The following is a 15,498-nucleotide window of genomic DNA, read 5'->3' on the forward strand; positions in this document are numbered from 1 at the left end:
ATTTTCTTATTCTTGGGATTCAGCTATGCCTTATGCTAATTTACTTAACTTCCTGTGTAGTTAACCTAGATTCAATTTTTTTATGCTTGAATAGAAACTTGTCAGACAACGTGATATTCTTTGTAACAAAGTGTGGAGCTGGATGAACACAGCAGGCCAAGCAGCATCTTACGAGCACATCTTTTAAGATACTGCTTGGCCTGCTGTGTTCATCCAGCTCCACACTTTGTTATCTTGGATTCTCCAGCATCTGCAGTTCCCATTATTTCTGATATTCTTTGTAAACTTGTTTCTTAATTGCTCTGAACATTTGCTGTCAGTGGCAATGCTGCACACACCATGGCAAATTATTTCCCAATCTAGCATAAGCAGATATAATTTCTGGGAGTTTCCAGTTGGTTGGTCAGTCGGCTGGTTGATGGATTTAGCTGGGTAAGGATGGCAGTCAAGTGCTTAGTGAGTTTCCGGGTCTTGTTAAGAGGGTAGTCGGGTTTAGCTGGAGGGGTGTAATTAGGAGAGGTAATCAGGTGGTTAAGAATCTAGTCAGGTGTTCAAGGGTATTGATTGGGGTCGAGGAGATAAGCAGGTGTTCATCCAAATTTTGATGCTGTAAAATTGTTGGGTAATTATCAAGGTAGGTCATGAGGATGTGTCGTAAGTCTTTTGCTGTAGCTTACGGTCAGATACATTTACAGGTGATCCTGGACAGGGAGGAATTGACCTTTTGGAAGTATAAGTCTCCAGGGCAGTTCCCACTTACTTACATGTGTCAGAACTCAGTTCTGAGGAAGGGTCACCAGACCCGAAACGTTAACTCTGTTTTTGCTTTTGTTCCAGATTCTGTACTGCCTTGTAAGTAGAGATTGCATGAATAAGGCATTGCATAACATTATTTATTGTGAATTAGGATTTCCCTTTTGATCAAACACTATATATAAATATAACATCACTATTGAAAAAAGAAAAGGACAGAAAGATATCTATAATCCAGCTGGCCTGACATCGGTCATCAAGAAATTGCTGGTATCGCTTATTAGGAAATCTTAATGATACACTGAGAAAATCATAGTACAATCAAATAAAGTCAACATGCTTTTGTGAAAGATGGATCATGGTTGACAAATCCAGTTGCTTTTTTGGCTGTAACAAGTGGGTTAGATAACGGAAAACCAGAGAATGTAAAATATTTGAACTTCCAAAAGATATTTAATAAATTTTTAATGAGGTATCTTAATCCACAAGATAAGGACTCATGGAGTTAGAAGTATAAAATATAAATTGCTGGACAAACTCAACAGGTCTGTCAGCATTTTTGGAAGGAAAACAAGAGTTAATATTTTGTGTCTCGTAACCCTTCTTCAGGACTGTAACCCAGTTCTGTTTCTCTGCTTTTTCTGGTTTTTTTTCCTCTTAGACTTAGACTTAGAATCCCTACAGTGTGAAAACATGCCCTTAGGCCCAACAAGTCCACGCCGAACCTCAGTGCATCCCACCCAGACCCAGCCCCCCTATAACCCACCTAAGCTACACATCCTGAACACTGTGGACAATTTGGCATGTCCAATCCACCTAATCTGCATATCTTTGGACTGTGGGAGGAAACCCACACAGACACTGGGAGAATGTGCAAACTCCACACAGACAGATACCCAAGGCCGGAATCGAACCTATGTCTCTGGTGCTGTGAGGCAGCAGTGCTAGCCACTGTGCCACCGTGCCGTCCCCAGATTTTCAGCATCCAAAGTTCTTTCTTTTAATTTTATGAATAACGAATTGGGTAATGGCAGGAAGCAAAGAGTCGTGATAAACAGGACAGTTTGAAGTTGCCACGTGTGATTGATGGAGTGCTGAAAGGGTCAATGTTGTGGTCTTGTCTGTTTGCAATCTGTGTTAATGATTTAGATGAAGTCTAATTTTTTCTCCGATTATGTTTGGATAATTTCATGGAGGGCTTCCTTTCATGGCTATGATGCACAGCAGATTCTCATACAATTTACTGCTGCCCACTGAATTAATTCTGAGTTGGGGCTCTACAATACCTTTCCCATGCACTTGTGCAGTGGCAAAAGTGCTCACTGCCGGTGCCATATTTAAACCCTTGCTGCGTAGCACTTCAAGTGTTATAAGGCAGGAACTGGCATTCATACTCAGCAGCTGGACCATTTCGGGAAAGGACGTGTCCGAGCCAGGATAGCTTGCGCTCCACTTTGCTGAAAGCGACCTGGGGGTGCTGGTGGACAGAGTTTTGGAGAGGAAGATTGTCCTGTTTCTGGTGGACCAGCATGAGACATTGTGGCTTGGATTAGTGCTATTTTGAGCAACAAAAAGAAACACCCAAAAGTTCTGGAAGAAGTTTAATATTCTTCTGCACTCCTCAAGGGTAAATGCCACCATCTTCTCTCTGCTTCCTCACATTCACTCTAACTCTGCCACTGTGCAATGACATCAAGGCTAATTGTCTATAACTCTCACCATGCTGCATGCAGCATCTGTACTCAGTGCCTCTTCCCCACTTCATCCTCCTAAACTACTAACCCTTACTGATCTTGGTATTTCCTATTGACTCAGTCTCACCGTCTCTGCTGCTGCTGCACTATCATTAACATTTCTTCGACCCATTTTCACCTCACTCAGTCCCTCCTTTTATCTATTGCAGGATGAAATGTGTCATTACTGTACAGAAAGGGCCAAGACAGGTGATGGCCTGGCTTAACATTCTGCTCCTCCCCCTATTGCGGGAAGAAGATCTTCAATTTGCTTAGACAGAACAGAGAGCACTTATGTGGGGATGCTGAAACCTCCATGTGTGGCAACCCAGTAAGCTATTTGTGCTGTGCTGCTGTCCATTACCAACATTGTTAACTAAAGATTCTCGAGCTTTTGCTCCATTACACAATTAATGGCCTCTCTTATCTTTTGAGGCACAGCCACTGCCCCCATAAAGGCTGGCTATTCAACCCATCAGTTCCTTCTGCACCCATGAGAAGTGTGAGATGCTTCAGAGATGCAATGCAAGCCTTATTGCTGCACCTTTCAACAGCTCGGAGAATTTCACCCAGGTGAGGTCCCGATATAGATTAGTTTCAGGAGCACAGTCTGGTGAGAACATAAATGGTATGTCTCCGCAGCTGGCTGAGGAGAATTGCTGGCACCCCAAGAACTGCTGATAACCAGGCACCTGCTCAGGCCCAAGTAGACGATGACCTGTAGTGTCAATTACAAATAGCTTCTCACAAATGCACGGACACAGGAGTAGCAGGCAAGTTTGTCAGAGACCCTCTGTAACCTAGACAGTAGATTGAAAGAGTCCACTAATGTTATCATGTCTCCAACATGTGTGGGTTTTTTCTGTCCAGGGCCAGGTTGACAGGTGCCAGGTCACTTAAGCGCTTGCTATGTTCCAGGACCAGCACAATGCATAGTGGCTGCTGGAAATGCAGACAGACTTGCACTCCATAACTGGTTATTGTGGCTCAGCGTCAACAGCAAAGCTTGAGGAGATTGAGGGTACTTGACCTCATTCCAAATGGCTCCTTCTCTGAAGCAGACAAGGTAATGTTAGTAGGTACCCAGATGGAGGAAGAACCATGTACAGGATCCCCACAAACTTTCTTTCAAGACACACTTAAATCTCCACCCTGTCTGAATCCCCAACCCTGTAGAGGTTCCCGCCAAGGTGAGTAACCCTGCATCTAGGCAGGATGCTCTCAGAAGGGCTGAGCCCTTTAGCCACAAAGACCCCCAGGCTCATCCAGCCAGATCTTTCAAGTCTATTAGTGAGCAGGCTCCCTGCACCCTGCAGACCGCAGGACCTCACTGAAGTGTAGTAAGACGGCAAGAAAACAATCCTCTGAGGGCACAACAGTAGTATGGGTGAGAAATCGTTGTAAATAGATTTTCACATCTGTAAATATATACGCACTTGCAAGCCTCAAATGTCTGATTGACTGTCATTTTAACTATAGGCCCTGGTCACATGGCTACTGTGTCACAATCGAGCAGTGTTTTCATACATCACAAGAAAGAAAACTGTTTTATTAGTAAGGTGTTGTTGATTTCCAAATAGCATCCTGGATAGCAGCCAATGTTTTGTTCCTTACTTGGGGTTTGGGTGTAGATGGCATGCTATTCTGGTAATGCTGCTGTGAATGACTTTCATGCTGTCCCTGACATTCAAGATTCCTTCACCATACTTAATGTTCCATTTTCTGTTGGTGACTCTGTCAATCCCATCAGCTTCAAAAATCCTCTCATTTAAACCAGGGTGATGGTGACTTGCAACTGTACACTACCCTAGACTCCACTCATATTTAGAGTTGCCCCTTCACTATTATTATTCCGTCAGAACCACAGCATAATTATCCCGAGACTTGAGTTCCTCACTTTCGATTCCGTTGTGCGGCTTCTCACTTTAAACCTCCTTGATGTTTAACCTACAAACCCTAGTACTAATGATGGTCTTCCCCTTGGATTGACAGTTCTGAGGAAGGGTCACTTGACCTGAAATATTAACTCTGATTTCTGTCCACAGATGCTACCAGACCTGCTGAGCTTTTCCAGAAATATCTATTTTTGTTATTAACTGATTACATCCTGGTGCCTGACTAACATCTCTACAGCTTCTTGACTGACTTACCTGTGGTCCTGTAGACCAGTTGGACTTGACCTGCAGGACTGATTGTAGCCTAATCCCTGGATTGCAAGGACGTGTATCCTGGACCCTGGTCATACTAAGCACTTGAGTGACTATGGCCAGCCCCCTGGATTAAGATCAGGTGAGCCCCTTGACTGAGTGTTATGGCACCCCCTGATTGATCACAGATCCCCTTCATTCCCTGAGATATTGATGTTAGACAGAGCCATTTGCTTGAACCATGTACAGTTTATTTTCCACAGAAATTCCTGGCACATCCTGTAACATTGATGTAACACTGTGGCACACAGCAACATGTCCACCCACTTGACAATTCAGCACAGGAAACCCTGACAAGCTGCCCGGATTTCTGTGTGCGCTAATAAGTAATGCAAATCAGAGATGCTGTTACCCTGTGAGTTCTCATTGAAGCAGGGATGTACAAAAAGGCGAGGCATTAATCAGTTGTTGTGAACGTCAAAGCAGGCACAAAATGAGTGGGTACTAGAAAAGCAAGCTAAGAGCTATAAATTGTAATTTTTACAGATACTTAGATGGGTATCTGTCCCTGTATGCAAAATAGACCTGGCAGGGCCTTTGCATTGTAGGGTGACCAAGAGCTTCAAAGTGCAATGATGAAGTGTATTGAGTTTGTAAAGATGAACCATGAGGATGTAATGAGAGTGGCGTTTTGCTGCTGCCAACTTGTGCAGACAAACAATTGAGGTGGTCACTGCCTTTGTAGTATGCAATGAGACTCCGGTGAATGGATCTTAAATTGAGGCCCAGAGAAGCAACCATTAAGCTACATCTTTCAGATTATCTGTGGGAATTGGTGCCATCTAGTTTTTCAGCAGTGCATGGGAGATTTGCAAACTACATATAAATGGGGTGAGATTAGCTAATAATGAAATGTGAATGTATGGAGAGAAGGTAACCACTGCTTATTAGCAAGATACACAGCTGGCCATTGAAAACTTTAAAGAAATTTGAATCTTTTTCTCAATATCGAAAATTTGACTTTTTCATCTTGCCATATTTTCTGTCTCTTGCCGTTGCTCATATCATTCAAATGCTGGGAAAATTCCACCCATGGTATGTAAGTTTTTTCATGGAACAAGGCTAAACGGGAATGTAAACTGTGAGGACAGGAAGAGTCTGCAGAGAGTTATAGAAAGATTGAGAGTGGGAAACAAGGTGGCAGAGTATAATGTAGGAAGTGTTAGATTAATTACCAAAAAAAGGAAGAGTAAGAATCCCAAATACCTTAAAAAGGCATGAAACTCATAAATATTGATGTTTAGAGGCGTTTTGGCGTGCTTACAAAAAAAATTTCAGAGGCTGACATTTTGTAATACTGTGATGGGGTCAGATTTGTTAAAAAAAGTGGCTGCCAGGATCCAAATGTCCTTAGATCTCCTCTGCTTCCACCTCTAGCCATTGTTAATTAGGTGGGAAAGACGGAAGGTCTAGAATCTGGTATGCTTTGATTTCAAAATAATGCTGGCAGAAATGGCTGGTGACCGTGTGGAAGTGGGGACTTCTGAAATTTTTGTGGAAGTAACCAAATTTTGACATGCCCATGAAAACTAATTTCAATGGTTTTTATCACTTGAAAAGTAAGAGTAGCCACACATGCAATAAAGATCAAGCAAGCTTGCCACATTTTCTGAAATACGTCTCTAGATCTACAAGGTCACAGCATGAAATTGATAGCATTGTCTACCTCAAGTGTAAAAAGGACATCTGTTGAAGGTGAGAAACAATCCAGTGATCTTAGTTACCTTATCACATTATAGATAAAAAAAGTTGCATCAATATTGTTGACATTTTAGTCAATGATTGTCTCGTCTCTAATTTTTTCACTTATGCTCAAATCAGTGTTCCTGTGCAGACCATTCTTTCCTGCTGTGAAAAGAACTTTAGAGAAATTGTGAAATATTCATAACATTCAGTTGTTGATTTTATAAGCGAGCAACAAATTGGACTGTTGTAGCAATTCACATGGTAGCTTATGTGGTATTTATGCTGAATTTGTTAAGCCTTAGTAGTGAAAGAAAAATGAACATTGTTTCTTCTTCCTAATGCTAAACGTGTGGGATAAGCCTGTAGTATAACTCTTTTTTTGGTATCTTGTGACTTGAGAAAGTATGTCACATGCCTCTGTACCAATACCTATAAACATAATACTGTTTTGGAAAAGGTATGGAGATCCATTGTGGGCAAAATTTAACAATTTCTGAAGCTTTGTTTCCATGTAATGCACAAAAAGATGCAACTTTATATCAACAGTGTGCTTTGTTAAACGTAACAGAAGAATGACTCTCTGATTAGGTTCTGTCATTGATTATGTAACATTGTGATTGAAATTTCCACCTGGCTCTGCATAAATTCTTTTCCTAGAATGTTGAATGGGGTGGGCTATGTGTGATGAACGGACATGGAGTAAATAATCCTCCTGTGACTGACTCATCTTGCCTGCACTGTAGGCTTTCCGATCTCTTTAGAGGCTGGTACAGGCCAGTTATTACCTCATAGACAGCAGACACCTGTAACAGAAAAATAAAGTACCTGGATTTAGTTTTTAATGAATATTTGCAAGAACATTCAGTAATGGTACACCATAAGCATACTTTTTTAATAGAGTGCTAGCTTTAATTTAATTATTTTTCAGTCAGTAGTGACCCTAACATCAACAACTGTTAAAGAGTACCATGTGGATTTTTTCACCTTCACTGCTCAGGCAGTAAATGGGTAGAAGGGGTCACCTGTTTAAGTTTCATCCTACTAAAATAATTGGGATGAAAATTGGCAAAGTTCTATTTTAGCCAAAGGTGCTGTTTTATGATCCAGCGGTGTCCTGCATCTTCTCAGATATAATAATCAGAATGCCTTGTTTTAGTCAACATCTATATAATTAGATTAATGGAACATGAAATAGTGTATTTATTTGTTACTAAATCAAAGAAATTTCTGTGTTTCAGGAAGTCAAATTAACAGACAGACATGACACAAAGCTAGGTGTGATTGTGAGATGTGAGGAGGATGCAAGAAGTCTTCAGGGTGATCTAGCCAAGAAGAGCTTGTGGGCAAGCATGTCAGATGCGGTATATTGTGGATAAAATATGATGTTACTCACTTGCAGTGTGAAAAACTGAAAGGCAGAGCATTATTTAAATTGTAGTATATTGGGCAATGTAGATCTACAGAGGGATCTGGGTGTCCTTGTACAACAGTCAATGAAAGTAAACAGGCAGATGCAGCGAGCAATTAAGAAGGCAAATGGTATGTTGCTTTTCACTGCAAGATGATTTAAGTTCAGAAGTAGGGATGTCTCAGCGCAGTTTTACAGGGCCATGGTCAGACTGCACTTGGAGCATTGCGCACAGTTATGGCCTTTCTAGCTAATTGAGGATACACTTGCCACAGAGGGAGTGCAGCAAAGGTTTTCTCGTCTGATATCGGGGATGGCAGGACTGTCATATGAGGAGAGATTAGTTCGTCTGGGCTTGTGTTCAGTAGAGTTTTAAAGAATGACCGGCTTTCTGATTGAAACATACAAAATGTTAACAAGCCAGCAGACTAGATTTAAGGAGGATGTTTCTTCTGGTTGTGGAGCCTAGAGTCAGTAGTCTCAGTCTCAGGATATAAAGTATGTCATTTAGGGCTGAGATGACGAAACGTGCCTTCACTCAGAGGGTGGTCAGCCTTTGGAATTCACTACCTCAGAAGGCTGTGGAGACCAGGTCACTGAGTGTATTAAAGAAAGAAATTGATAAATATTTTGAAATTAAAGGCATCAGGGTAATGGAGAGAAAGCAGGAATATGGCAGTGAATTAGAGGATCAGTGATGGTCATAATGAATGGTGGGGCAGCCTCAAAGCATAGAATGGCCTACTTCTGCTCCTATTTTCTCTTAAGTGCAGTACCCCAGAACCAAAGAAGTGCAACACACAACACAAATTTAATGAAATCAGACTAAAGACATATTGAAGAAATAACAAGTTAAAACTATAATTTTAATACTAAGGTAAAGAACAAACCTTCCAGGTTTTTGTTTAAATTATGATAAATTTAGATTATAGAACTTACTAAGTTACCTGGATTTTTTAAAATTAGCTTCTGTGATCTGGTTTGTTTCTTGTACTCCCTTGCTGTTGATAAATCTGTAAAGCCAATTATTAAAAATTCAACAAGTCCATTGGAAAATTGTAATAATATGACTATTATCTTGTTTGATCATCAGCCCAAAAGGGAATTCTGCATCTTTCCCCTGATATTTATCAAGAAATGGAAGCAAGTCGCAACAAGGCAGCTCCTGCAATGAACTGTTTGACGTCTAAAGAAATAAACCATGGATGTAGTTCCTTCTTCTGCACTACCAGCAATACAGCGACCATTGCAAGGGAACTTCTGTTGAATGGAACATCCCCAACTGCAGAAGCTATAAGCTTGAAAGGAAAAGTACCTGCGTCCCCCTGTTCAGCAGTACAGCCCTCTCAACAACTAGAGTACTTAGCCAGAATCCAAGGTTTTCAGGTGGGGAAAACTCTCTAATACTTAAATATTTCTAAATTTTAAGAAAATTGCAGCATTTAGAACTATGCACTGAATTTTCCACATCTGCATTTATTTTCCAAGATTCATAGCATACCTATATATCCACACATGAAATAATGATTGCATTTACAGGTTGCATCCAGATTCAACAGACAAAATCACTTGTACATTTCTTTTTTCTTGTACATGTTTTCTTTTGTCATATCAGCTAATATAAGAGATTACAAATTTCATTAAGTTGAAATTGAGAAACACTTTTTATAATTATGAAATTTATGTTGAATAATGTGAATTTGCATCAATGTTTTTGATTCAGAGTCAGGTTTGTAAAACATTTCGAAAAATCAAATTCAAAATATTGTAAGATAAAGTCAGCTCATTGATCCTTCCAAAGCAGAAATTTGTTTGTGCAATTTGAACAATTGAGCTAGTGTCAACATGCAAGCAAAAGAAAAGCTTTAATTTATTTACAGATGCTATTTCACTCCTTCCTCTTATTTCAACGCATTTGAAGACACTGATTCCTGCTGCTTAAAGTGCCATGGTGCCAGCAGCCCTTGAGTAATGATTATTATCTGTAAGCAAAGCTATTTGTGCCAGCAGATAGCAGGTAGAGTAAATTTTTTTCTACTTCCTACTCCAAGGCTTGTGAGGAGAACTGTTGATTCCCTTGAAATAAATATGGACCACAAATAAATTTAAAACATTTTGTTTGTATGACTTAGTATTGCACATCATATCTTTGTACTTTCTTTCAGAAAATGTATTCATGAAGAAAATTAATTCAAGTTTTGTTATATATTTTTCTTCCGTTAGCTGAAATATTAGAGTTCTCAGATACAATGGCTACAAAGTTTTAAACAGAAAGGTAAAATGATCAGAGCCCAGTCAAGTTAAGTGGAGGATATAAGAGAGAGAACAATGAATTTCTGGAGTTTTATTCATTGGATTAGTCACAACACCATAAAATTATTGTAAGTTAAGGATGTTGATTTTATATTCTTAATTGTATCAGTATGCACCATGTAAAGGATTAGATTTTCTCCCTCCAGGGCGGGGGAAGTATTGAAGGCAGATGAGACTAACTATTAGAGTTGTAGATGTCCTTCTGATAATGTGATCAGAAACTGCACATTCTATCAGTGGCCTAACTGATGTGTTATAAAGTTATAACAAGACTTCTCTGCTCCTATATACTGCGCCCTGGCTAATGAAGGCAAGCATCTTATATGTCACCAGCCTGTCTGTCTGTGCTGACACCTTCAGGAATCTATGGATTTGTACACCAAGGTCCCTTGGTTCCTCAGTGGACCCTAGGGCTCAACCATTCATTGTGTACATCCTTCCGAGGCTTCGTAACCCCACTAGGTCAACTTTGCATAGGCCAGCAAAGCTACCCGCGCAAAGCACTGGGTAACCAATCAGACTCATTGAGAGCCTAACTGAAAGAAATTAAAGGAAAGTTCTATTTAACCTCCCAGTTCCTGAACTAGCACGATTTTGTGTAACTGGAGCTGGCGCGTTAGGGAACCAGCTCTCTATGCAGGCCTGCCTTTTTTTTACTAGTTCACGGAATGTGGGCTTTGCTGGTAGTGTCACCATTTATTGCCGTGTGCGTACTTAACCTGGAGATGCTGATGGTGAGCTGACTTCTCGTAATACTGCAGTCTGTGAAGTCTAAGAACACCCTTAGTACTGCCAGGAAGAGAATTCCAGAATTTCAGCCAAGCATCTTCGAAGGAACAGGATGGTGTTTGGCTCCAGTGGGAGCTTAGAGGTGTGTTCCCATGCATCAGCTGCACTTGTCCTTCAAGGTAATAGCCATCTTGCATTTGGATAAGCCACCAATAGCCTGCAAAAGGAATGCCTTCGTGTCATTGGCTGCCAGTTAAATCTATTTCTGTTTATAATTCAAGATTTTAAAATGTTGAAAAGATGATGCTTCTATCTTTAAGCAGCACATCTTATTTACCTTCTTACGTACCACTAATTGGCCCTGAAGCTTCATAAGTCGATCCACATCCATAATTGGTTGGAGGAATCTGTCTCCATTTCCGTAGGTGAATGCCCTGAAGATGAAATTGCATTCCCTGTGGGTGGGCTTGGACTCTGAGGAAAAGTCCAGAGTAAAGATTGTGCTACTGTCAATATGCTAAGTTCTAAATTTAAATGCTTGCTAAAAACATTTAGTTACATTTTTAGAATGTAGATTTGTAAAATAATATTTTATGTCAAATCATTTTTCTTGGCTAATGCTTTAGTGAAAAGTCTTGAAAGAACAAACGTAAAAATAATCTACCCTTGCCTACTATGAATTATCTTTTGATTGAACTATTATTTAGTGCAAAATGGCTCCTGTTTTTAACAAGTTTCTGAATTTAAATTACTGGATAATCTAACTATTTTTCAAGCAAATGCAAATTGTAATTAACAGGGCTAGAAAATATATACTGTTTACTGAACCATCATTTTATCATTGTCAGTTGGTTATACTAAATTAATTATCTAATGTTAAACTCCAGATGTATACGCAACCTTTAAGTCATTTTAGCAAATAATGCCACCAATACTTGATAAGGTGCCACATCAAAGGTTATTGTAGAAAATAAGCAGCTGAATTGATGATAATCAATTGACAGAACCCATCCATTGACTTCACTTATACTTCCTGCTGCATCGGGAAAGCAACTAACATAAACAATGACCCAATTATACTTTCTTCCATCAGACAGAAGATATAAAAGTTTGAAGACACATATGAGCCGATTCAAGAATAGCTTCTTCCGCGCTGTTGTCAGACATCTGAATGGGCCTCTTAAATGTTAATGTTGATCTCTCTCTGCATCTTCTCAGCAGCTGTAACATTATATCCTGGACTCTGTTCTGTTACCCTGAAGCAATTGTATAATACAATATGCCTGTAAAACATGTAAGACAGCACTGTTCACTATAACTCAGTACACGTGACTGTAATAAATCATACCAAATCAAAGAAACAGAGATAAGGCAAAAATAGGTTTATTTCTTATTGGTAAGATGTAACAAGTGGTGTACTACAGGGATCAGTGCTGGGTCTCAATTTCTTGTAATTATGCATTACTTGGATGAAAGTTCACATGATATGGTTACTAAATTTGCTGACAACACAAAGATGGACCAGAAAGGAAATAATGAAGAGGATATTTGGATACTACAAAAAATATTACAGCAATGTTAAGTGAGTGGGGAGATTTTGACGAATGGAGTATAATGTGAGAAAATGTAAAATTGTCCATTGTAGCAGGAAGAAAAGTAAAGAAGCATATTATCTAAATCGTGAGAGATTGCAGAGCTCTGAGGTACAGAGGAATCTGGGTGACCCAGTGTACAAATTGCAAAAAGGTTAATATGGAAGTACAGCAAGTAATTCTGAATGCTATCATTTATTATGTGAGGAATTGATTGCAAAAGTTGGAAGGCTATGCTTCGGTTATACAGGGATATCATTCATGAGATGTGGGCTTCGGCTGGCTCACCAGCATTTATTACTCCGTGCTGATAATGCTTGAGAAGATGTTAATGAGCTGCCTTCCTGAACCACGACAATCAATGTGGTGTAGATACTCCCACATTGCTGAAATGCAAGACTTTTACTTCACAAAGTATGAACTGCGTTATATTTCCATGTCAGGATAATGAATAACATGGACAAAAATGTATGAATGCTTTTATTGTGACATGTATTTGTCACATGTTAGTGAGAAAAAACAGTAAAATATAGTGAGGTTAAAATATAGTGAAAAGCTTTTCCATTGTTGCCATGATCAGGTACCATTTTGAATAGTTTATGAATAAGAAAATTAGAGAAAGATACGACTTAAAGAGAGTTTATCACTCCTGAGCCAGCTCATCATCAACAACACCTGCACCACCATCCTTCCTCCAGCCCCTCACTGGCATCTCCATCAGACTCAACCAGTGTTGATGTTGCCACTCTCCAGGTGCCATTTTTCACGACTGGGCCGATTCTCTTCCACCATTGCCTCACTGCTGACTGCGTTGGATCCATCAACATCAGATTTGCATCACTTGCCACTGGGCCCACCTCACAAAAACTTGCAGGTGATGGTGTTCCTATGCATTAGATGCCCCATCCTTCTAGCTGGCAGTGATCATCTGTTTGGAAGGCACTACAGAGGAGCATACACACTGCTGTTACAGACTATCTGTGGTAGATGGAGTGAATGATTGTGGTTATAGTACCAATCAAATTGGCGACTTATCCTGAAGGGTTTGAATGTTCTTGCGTATTCTTCTTCAGGGTTGTTAGAACTGCACTCATCCAGGCAATTTTCCAATGTAGTCTCAACTTGTGCCTTGTAGATGATGGACAGGCATTGTGGAATCAGGAGAGGAGCTACTTGTTGCAGTATGCTTAGCCTCTAACCTGATTTTATAGGCATAGTATTTATATGTTCGATCCATTTCAGGTTCTGGTCAGTGGTGACTCTCAGGAAGTTGTTGGGAAATTTGGTTATGTTAATGCCAATGAATGTGAAGGGGTGATAGTTAGATCCTAGACTGGTAGGGTTCCTTAAGACCACACGCGGTCAAGTGCAATATTTAATCCACGTGCTATCACTTTCACTTCCCCTGTGGGGTCTTTGCTCTTTTGTGCACATTTGAACTAAGTCTGTATTGAGATCATGAGCTGACTGGACCTGGTGGAGCCCAAAGTCAGTGCCATTGAGAAAATGATTGCTAAACAATCTGATGAAATATCATCGAGACTCAATGTTAACTTGCTCTCTCTCCATGGTGCTGCTTGACCCACTGTGATTTCCAGCATTTTTTATTTACCGATTGCTGAGCAAGTGTTTGTTAGCAGTGTTAATGACTCCAAATTTTGGATAGATTGGATTTGTCCTGCTTTTGTGTACAGGGCGTACCTGGGAAATGTTTCTCAAAGTCAGGTACATGTCTGCGTTATGGCTGTACTACAGCATATTGGCTGAGGGCACAGCAGGTTTTAAAGCACAAGTCATTACAGCATAAGATGTAGGAGCAGCAGAAGGCCATTTAGCCCATCAAGTCTGCTTTGCCATTGACGGAGATCTGATATTCATCAATTCCACTTTCCTGCCTTTCCCTGATAACCTTTCATTTCCTTACTGGTTAAAAATCTGTCTGTCTCGGTCTTGAATAACTGAAAGATGCAGCCTTGTGAGCCCTTTGCAGTAAAGATTTCCACAGATTCACTACCCTCTAAGTTCACAGTGACCACTTTGTACCAGAGAGCTGCTAGGAACTATGAATTGAGTCCCTAGCATTGAGGGAAAGTGCGAAGAGAAGGCAAATCTCAAGTTTTTCAGTCTATCCTCACAAAAGTGAAGTTCCTCTGGATCCATTCTTGTAGACTGCTTTTGCAGTATCTCCAATAGGTTCATATCCTTCCTATAATGTGGAGCATTACATAATAATCCAGCTGAGCTGTTAAAATAATTAAAATCCTAGTTATTTTGTTTTGCTTGCAGCGTGCATGCAAAACATGTTTGATTCAGCAAGCTTTTCATAGGTGAAACCCACCATCAGGCAACAAAACTGCCAATGCTGGGGTAGGCAGTGGCCTAATGGTATTATCGCTGGACTGTCAATCCAGAGACCCAGGTCTGGGGACCTGAGTTCAGATCCTGCTATGGCAGATGGTGGAATTTGAATTCAATAAATTTCTGGAATGAAAAGTCTAGTAATGACTGTGATTCCATTGCCAATTGTTGGGAAGAAAAAACTCATCCGGGCTATTAATGTCCTTTAGGGAAGGAAACTGCCGTGTTCATCTGGTCTGGCCTATGTGTGACTCCAAATCCACAGCAATGTGGTTGACTCATAGATGTCCTCTGGGCAATTAGGGAAGGGCAATAAATGCTGGCCTAGCCAGTGACATCATTATCCCCTATTTAATGAACAAAATAAAAGAAAGAATAAAGGAATATTTCAACAATGGGTAGCTCCTCAGAGAACTGCTGTTCAAACAGGGAGCCTCCTTACTTTGACCACAACATTTCTGCCCAACTGCATTTCCATTAATGTTCGAATTATGAACAGGAAGTGTTTTTATTTTAAACTAAATTTCACTTGCAAATATTTCACATATAAAATTGGGTTCATTTAATCATTGTTGAATCACAGAACTGTTTTGTTTGGAAGGAAACCATTCAGCCCATCATGCCTGCGCTGGCTCATTAAATGAGCATTCATGTGTACGTTATTGTTATTTCATGATTAGCTTAGTCACAGCCCTTTGGCCCAACAAGTCCACACTGAC

At 40.2% G+C, this 15,498-nt stretch overlaps 1 protein-coding gene and 1 long non-coding RNA gene across 11 annotated transcripts in view; one reads left to right on the top strand and one right to left on the bottom strand.

Annotated features, from left to right (window-relative positions):
- Nucleotides 1–15,498, top strand: part of stau2 (staufen double-stranded RNA binding protein 2) — a 320,197-nt gene that overhangs the window by 192,641 nt on the left and 112,058 nt on the right. For 9 of the 10 annotated variants that reach the window (XR_007247362.2, XR_007247363.2, XM_059645862.1 and 6 more), the window contains one exon: nt 8,881–9,173. Coding sequence is in view for 8 of the 10 variants with exons in the window: in XM_059645862.1 (XP_059501845.1) it covers nt 8,881–9,173 (293 nt within the window). In the remaining 2 variants the exon portion in view is untranslated. Of the gene's footprint in view, nt 1–8,880; nt 9,174–11,922; nt 12,031–15,498 lie in introns of those variants that run through there. The other variant, XM_048529263.2, reaches the window with a different exon arrangement.
- On the bottom strand, nt 4,911–11,303 carry LOC132209578 (uncharacterized). Its single transcript, XR_009445736.1, has 4 exons — nt 11,179–11,303; nt 10,820–11,046; nt 8,735–8,800; nt 4,911–7,182 (listed from the first exon to the last, which is right to left on the bottom strand). It is a non-coding gene; the product is annotated as an uncharacterized LOC132209578 (long non-coding RNA).

The sequence above is a fragment of the Stegostoma tigrinum genome, chromosome 5 (genome assembly GCF_030684315.1).
Source record: "Stegostoma tigrinum isolate sSteTig4 chromosome 5, sSteTig4.hap1, whole genome shotgun sequence".
In the NCBI taxonomy this organism is placed as follows: Eukaryota; Metazoa; Chordata; class Chondrichthyes; order Orectolobiformes; family Stegostomatidae; genus Stegostoma; species Stegostoma tigrinum.